This window comes from Felis catus, chromosome B4 (assembly GCF_018350175.1).
Source record: "Felis catus isolate Fca126 chromosome B4, F.catus_Fca126_mat1.0, whole genome shotgun sequence".
Taxonomy (NCBI): Eukaryota; Metazoa; Chordata; class Mammalia; order Carnivora; family Felidae; genus Felis; species Felis catus.
In genome coordinates, this window is record NC_058374.1 from 35,349,878 (window position 1) to 35,356,641 (window position 6,764).

General features: G+C 56.0%; 1 protein-coding gene across 1 annotated transcript; it reads left to right on the top strand.

Moving 5' to 3' along the window:
* The first annotated feature begins 346 nt into the window (after positions 1-346).
* On the top strand, positions 347-5,246 carry TMEM121B (transmembrane protein 121B). The gene has a single exon (XM_019834246.3). The coding sequence runs from the start codon at positions 596-598 to the stop codon at positions 2,375-2,377; it is 1,782 nt and encodes a 593-aa protein (XP_019689805.3). The 5' UTR covers positions 347-595; the 3' UTR covers positions 2,378-5,246.
* The last annotated feature ends 1,518 nt before the right edge of the window (positions 5,247-6,764 follow it).

Consider the following 6,764-nt stretch of genomic DNA (forward strand, 5'->3'; position numbering starts at 1 on the left):
TAACGCTTCAGCAGTTCAGCTAGTGGGATCTCTGAACGACTTTCCTAGGAATCCTATGCTCGGATTAGTCCTCCCAGCGCCACCACCGACCCCCCCACCCCGCCCCTTCCCGATTCCCAGCCCCTCCCGCCTCCCCTCCTCTCTTCCTCTAGGCCCACCATAGCGCTCCCCACCCCAACTCTTGTGTCTCAGCAATCCCTTCCCCCTTTTCTTCCTGCTGATCCAGCGAGCCAGGCTTTCTCCTTCTCTGGTCTCTCCTCCTCCTCTCCCCCTTAAATCCAGTCCTGGTTTCCCCGCCACCAGCCTCCCTTTTCTCTCCGGCTGGGCTCGCTCCCCGCCCCCGCCCCCGCCCCCGCCGCGCCCGTCGTCACCGCGGAGGGTTCAGCTCCTCGCCTTCCCCGCTCCCAGCCACCCGGGGCTTGGCTCGCCCAGTCCGGTGGCTCCAGTCCGGATCTCGCTGCTGCCCGACCCGGGTACGAGTCCCAGCCGCTCCGGAGGAGGCGGCGGCTGGCCCCGGCTCCCCTCGGCCGCCTAGCCAGCCCAGGGTTGGCGGGGAGGGAGCAGCTGGGCAGCCCCCGGAGCCCCTTGGAGGACAATGCACCCAGCGCTCGGCAACCCCCGCTCGGTCTCGTCCTCGTCCGGCTCCTTCCCGCCGCCCCCCGCCGCCGCCCGGCTGCAGCCCCTTTTCCTCCGGGGGGGTTCCTTCCGCGACCGGAGAGGCTCGGGCGACAGCAGCACCAGCACCAGCACCAGCCGGGGGGGAGGCGGCGGCAGACGCGGCGGGGGCGGCGGCGGCGGCGGCTCCCGCTCCCCCAGCAGCAGCACCGGCGCCGAGCGAGAGGACGACGACGAGAGCATCAGCATCAGCAAGCCGCTGGTGCCAGCCACCGCCGCCGGGCTCCCGGGACCCCCTGCTCAGGGGGGCGCCCCAGCCGCCGACCCCGCGCCCGCCGCCTTCTCCTCCTCGGCCGCCACCTCCTCCTCCACCTCCACGCCCACCTCCTCCTGCAGCATGACAGCCGCGGACTTTGGCGGGGGCGCGGCGGCCGGGGCCGTCGGGGGCCCCGGGGGCCGCTCGGCTGGGGGCGCGGGCGGCACCGGGACAGGCAGCGGCACCTCCTGCTGCTCGTGTTGCTGCTGCTGCGGTCGCCCGACCCGGTCGAGCCGTAGGAGTCGACGCCGCGGCTGCGCCCCCAGCCCGGGGTGCCGCTGGGGCTACCAGGCGCTGTCCGTGGTGCTGCTGCTGGCGCAGGGCGGTCTGCTGGACCTGTACCTCATCGCCGTCACCGACCTGTATTGGTGCTCCTGGATCGCCACTGACCTGGTGGTGGTGGTGGGCTGGGCCATTTTCTTCGCCAAGAACAGCCGGGGCCGTCGGGGCGGCATGGCGAGCGGCGCGCACAACCACCACCAGCACCACCACCACGCCGCGCCGCCCCTGCACCTGCCCGCCTCCTCCGCAGCCTCCGCCGGGGCTGCGGCAGGGGCCAAGGCGCGCGGCGGCCGCGGGGGCGCCGGTGGCCCGGGGGGCGGCCCGGGGGCTGTCGGGTCAGCGGGCGAGTTCGCCTTTGCCTACCTGGCCTGGCTCATCTACTCCATCGCCTTCACGCCCAAGGTGGTGCTCATCCTGGGCACGTCCATCCTGGACCTCATAGAGCTGCGCGCGCCCTTCGGCACCACGGGCTTCCGCATCACCATGGCGCTGTCCGTGCCCTTGCTCTACAGCCTGGTGCGGGCCATCAGCGAGGCTGGCGCCCCCCCTGGCTCGGCGGGACCCCTACTCTTGCAGCCCCAGCAGCACCGAGCCGCCGGCTGCTTCCTGGGCACGTGTCTGGACCTGCTCGACAGCTTCACCTTGGTGGAGCTGATGCTGGAAGGCCGCGTGCCGCTACCCGCGCACCTGCGCTACCTGCTCATCGCCGTCTACTTCCTCACCCTCTCCTCGCCGGTGCTCTGGCTTTACGAGCTCAACGCCGCAGCGGCAGCTTCGTCCTGGGGCCAGGCTTCAGGGCCGGGCAGCTGTAGCCGCCTTCTGCGACTGCTGGGTGGCTGCCTGGTGGACGTGCCCTTGTTGGCGCTGCGCTGCCTCCTGGTGGTGAGCTACCAGCAGCCCCTCTCCATCTTCATGCTCAAGAACCTCTTCTTCCTAGGCTGCCGCGGCCTGGAAGCCCTAGAGGGCTGTTGGGACCGGGGGAGTCGGGCCTCCCCCAGTCGGGGGAGAGGGGGCTATGGCGCTCCGCCCTCTGCCCCACCGCCGCCGCCGCCACCACCACCACCACCACCTCAGGGAGTCTCTCAGCTGGGCCACTGCATCTCGGAGAATGAGGGAGGAGCCCATGGCTATGTCAATACCCTGGCAGTGGCCTCCCAGAATTGAGGAGGGATAAAGGAGAGGGGCTTACTTTGGGCTTGAGAGACCCCAGCCCCTTATCCTCTGACCTTCTCTCACCCAGATTTGATCAGGCTCCATTTGGAAAAGGTAACTGTCAATAGGGCTAAGGGCCAGTGTGTCCTTCTGCACCCTGTGAGTCAAGACTGCTTGGAGGGAGACCAGCCGCTAATGATGAAGGAGGAAGGTCCACTTACTCGATTCTCCCTTTTCCGTATCCTACTCTAATCTAGCCTCCAGGGGGCTGGATACCTCTGCTTCTTGCTTTTCCCACTGCCATCCTAATTCCTGTCCATTGTGGGGGAGCATGGAGTAAAGGTGGTGCCCAGGCAGGGGGTGCTGGGCCTTAAGCCTTCCCTCTTGCTTGGAAGTGCCAGCTTCTTATAGGCTGTGGTTAGTGGTCACTGTCCCATGCCTTGAAACTGACCCGGAATCCACTGTTCCCCTGATGTGTCTATTGGATTTTTTCCCCCCAGATAGTAGATGCAAAGTCTGTGTTTGTCTCTGTGTGTATAGTGTTGTTTTCTTGTGTCCACACTGTGACCCCTTGCAATCAGTAGATCTGGGAGGCCCTGCCCTCCCCACCACACATATGACCACTCTCCTCATTGCTACCTGAATTTGTGGCCCTGAATTCCCAGAAAGAGCTGGGCTCCTGGGAGTTGCCCAGTTGCTCTCCTCCGAGGGAGAAGCTCACCCAGGACCTTCCTCAATTCTACTCCTCTCTTCTCAGCTTGGGGAGGAGAGGGTCCCTACTTTAAGGACCAAACCACACCCTTTCTTGGGTGAGTGAGCATTTCTACCTCCGTGCTTTCAACTTTTGTAGCATCATGTGCTGATGCTGCTTGCAAAAAATAAAGGCAAAATACTCAGAAGTTGCATTCAACATGGCCACTGGATCCAGCTGGGGTTTGGTGCCAGTCTTATTACAGGGTCTGTGGAGTATCAGCCATTGGCTTGCTCTCCCTGTCTCCTTCCCTTTGCACCTGGAACTCTTATCCTTCCTGAGGTTTGTTGCTGACTGGGTCAGATCTTGGCTCAGAACAAAAGCTTTGGTGGGGTTCCTGGATAGATGTGAAGTTGGGGCTCCCATCGGCTCAAGGAAATCCAATTCCCCATCTGTCCTTCCTCTAGGAAGCCTGGTGTGTATCAGAAAATGTGGTGATGACCTTCATCCTCGGCTCTGGTTAAGAGAATTTCTACGGAGAAGGCAGGCTGCATAGAGAGGCTGGGCAAATCTTACCTCCGCCCTGCCTTCCTCCCTAGTATTCTCGCTGAGGTTGATGATGAGGGACACCCAGGGGTTGCCCACTTATATTCTCTACGTGGGACCTCACTCTTGGAATCTTTGAGGCAGGATAAGTGTTTTTAGGGGAGGTAAGAGTGCAGGAGGGCAGCTGGCAGCAAGGCCAGGAAATACTCATTTTCTTCCACCCCATAATAAGATGGGGTGGTGCTATAAGAATTTTTGTTTTCCCCTCCCCAACTTCTTATGCTTGAGAAGTCTTGTGTGGTTTAATGAACCCTGGACAAAAGACTAGAAGTCACGGACTGTAGTTTTGACTCTGTCACTCACTAGCTTTGAGTGACATGTCACTTGCTTTCTGAGCCTCAGTTTTTCACTTGGGGCCCTTCTCTCTCAACTTCTTGGAAGTTTGTTGACAGAAAACATCTGTCCATGTAGACAGAGACAGAGAGGCTGATGGCTTGAGCAGAGTTCTGAGCCTCCCCTACTGTCACAGTGGGGGACGATGGAGGAAAAATGTTTACACTCAATGTATTATCTGTGTTCCCAGCCCCTCACCCTACCAGGTCCAATATTAGCTAGTTGGATTTTACAACGAATCTTTTTTTTTCTGCCTTCTCCCCCTCCCCCCTCTTACCCCAATCCTCTCCCTTTAAATTCCCTGTGCTTGAAGTTCTGGGCTCAGACCTTGGGTGGGCCCCCATGGCTGCTCCCTGGGTCCCCATATCCTCTCTCCAGCTTTGCTCTCTCTGCTACCTAATCTCAGTGACTGTGAAAGGGCTCTGTGTCTGAGCCATGGCCAGCCCCTGGCTGGCCCCTGCCCCACCCCTCTCTCCTGTTTGGATGGTGGTCTCCTGCTGAATGACTGTAAAATCTGAGTGCTGTTGAGTTTTCTGTGGGAGGCTGTGATAGGTTCCAATGAGCTACCACTTCCCGAGATATGACAAGAGATTTATGGCACCTGGGCCAATTCTGGCAGAGGCCAGGCCTGCTCAGGCTCTGTCTGCTGCCCTCCCCCCCCCCCCCACTCACCCCTGGACATTCTCTTTCAAACATCTGGTGCAAGCACTTTGTGCTCAGGGGTCAACCCCTTCCTTCTGGTGTTTCTTTCTTGAGTCCTTTTACTTTCTTTCCTTGCCCCACGCTCAACAAGAAAAAACCCCTAAAGTTTCATTTTTCTTGCTTTCTAGGGGCATCTTTAGTGGGGGGTCAAACTGGAGATGTTTCCCGTGGGTCTAAATAAAGATAAGGTGCACTGTCTCCTGAGGCTTGTGCTGGCAGTATAGTTCACAGAAAAGTACTCTGGGTTCAGAATTCAGACTGTCTGCCTCTAACATTTGTGCAAATAAGGCATGCTCTTGATCTGAGCCTCTGACTCCGTATCTGTTTTAAAAGGGGGTTGGACTAGACCCTCTGTAAAGGCTGTTCTGCTATAATGTGCCCTGGTTCTGGTTCTATGTGTCTTTGTGGAGGAGAGCTGGCTGGTAGAGCCTGGAAGAAGGGAAGCGGCAGCTCACTAGCATTTATCACGTTTTTTCCCCCTTTCTCTTTTTAAAAATAAAACCAGCTTCTGTTCTGAAAATAAAAAAAAAAAAAAAAGCCTTGAGACTTGTGACAAGCTTCCTGTGTGGTTTGTTTAAGATCTTTCCTGTCCTGGTTTCCTTACTAAATTCTTAAATGTCACTGTGACATTTGTCATCATTTTATAGGCTTATGTTAACATCGTGGGTACACCTTGGCTATTTCCTTCTGGGCGGTTGGCATGCTATTCAGAGAGGCAGTGTGGTTTTGGCCTTGACCTGGGGGGTGTCTAGCCAGGCTTTCTGTAGGCAGAGCTAACTCAGGTGGGCACTTGGCCTGAGAGAGATTTCCCCAGCCATTTGGGGCTTTCACTCCCATTTCTTTCTAAGAATAACTTGCCAAAAGAAAGATTGAGAAACTTATGTTTAAGTACTCTGTCCTCCTCTATTACTCTTCCCTCAGCCAAAGGCATGAATTATGTATGAATGAGAAGAATAAGGCCTTTAAAAAACAAACAAACAAACACAAAGGGGACTGTGAAGTCTAAGACAGAACATTGAGTCTGCACAAAAATAATAGATTTTTTTTTAGCATAGATATAGCCACTCTGTGTTGTTGCCCTATGATGCTTCTGGCCATTCCAAAGGCTACACAGTGGTTGGACCCAGAGGGTGAAAGAGGCAAAATCAGAGCATGGGAACGGCCTGGCCCTCGGCTTGCTCTCTGTTCTACTAGCTGAGGCTGTGGGCACGCACTTACCTCACCTCCCAGGTTTTCATCAACAGGAGCAATATTATCTCAAAAAGCTGTGGTAATAATTAAATGAGGTGGCATATGCAAAAATGGTCCTTTTCCTCAAGATATTTATAATCATAATGGGGGACAAAATTTACATATAAAATAATGACAAAAACATAAGATCATGTTTTCATTTGTTCCTAAATCTAGATGTAAAATAAGATGATTAATTTGACTAAGCATGTTATAAATATTTACACATTTCTCATAGTTAGGCAAGCTAGCTCTTACCCATTTGGTCAACTGGAACATATATGAAAACATCTTTGTGAAAATGAGAAATGACATATGAATGGGCAGTATATTCAGAGTGGGCAGGGCTGAGGTCTCAGGCCTTGCCTGAGGGGTTGAGTCTGACCCTGAAGTTCCGGCCCTCTGGAAGAACCTGGGAACATGCCCTGTGCTCGCCTGAGTCAGGCCCTTGCACAGCAGCCCATTTCATCCTCACAGCCATCTCCAAGGGAGCCTTATCTCTATTTTCCTGAGGCCCAGAAAGATAAAGTAGCTTGCTGAATACCACACTAGAGTCAGGAAGGGAATCCAGATCAGGGGCCCCTGGGTGGCTCAGTCAGTTAAGCGTCTGACTTCAGCTCAGGTCATGATCTCTCGGTTTGTGGGTTTGAGCCCTGCATCAGGCTCTGGGCTGACTGCTCAGAGCCTGGAGCCTGCTTCACATTCTGTGTGTCTCTCTCTTGCCCCTCCCCTGCTTGTGCTCTCTCTCTCTCTCTCAAATAAACATTAAAAAAAAAAAAAAAAAAAAAAGAAGGGAATCCAAATTTGAACCCAGGTCTGTCTGCTTTCCAGATATTC

Bases quoted from the DNA above. Each gene is read 5' to 3' on its own strand.
- TMEM121B (XM_019834246.3), top strand. From the start codon at position 596: ATGCACCCAGCGCTCGGCAACCCCCGCTCGGTCTCGTCCTCGTCCGGC.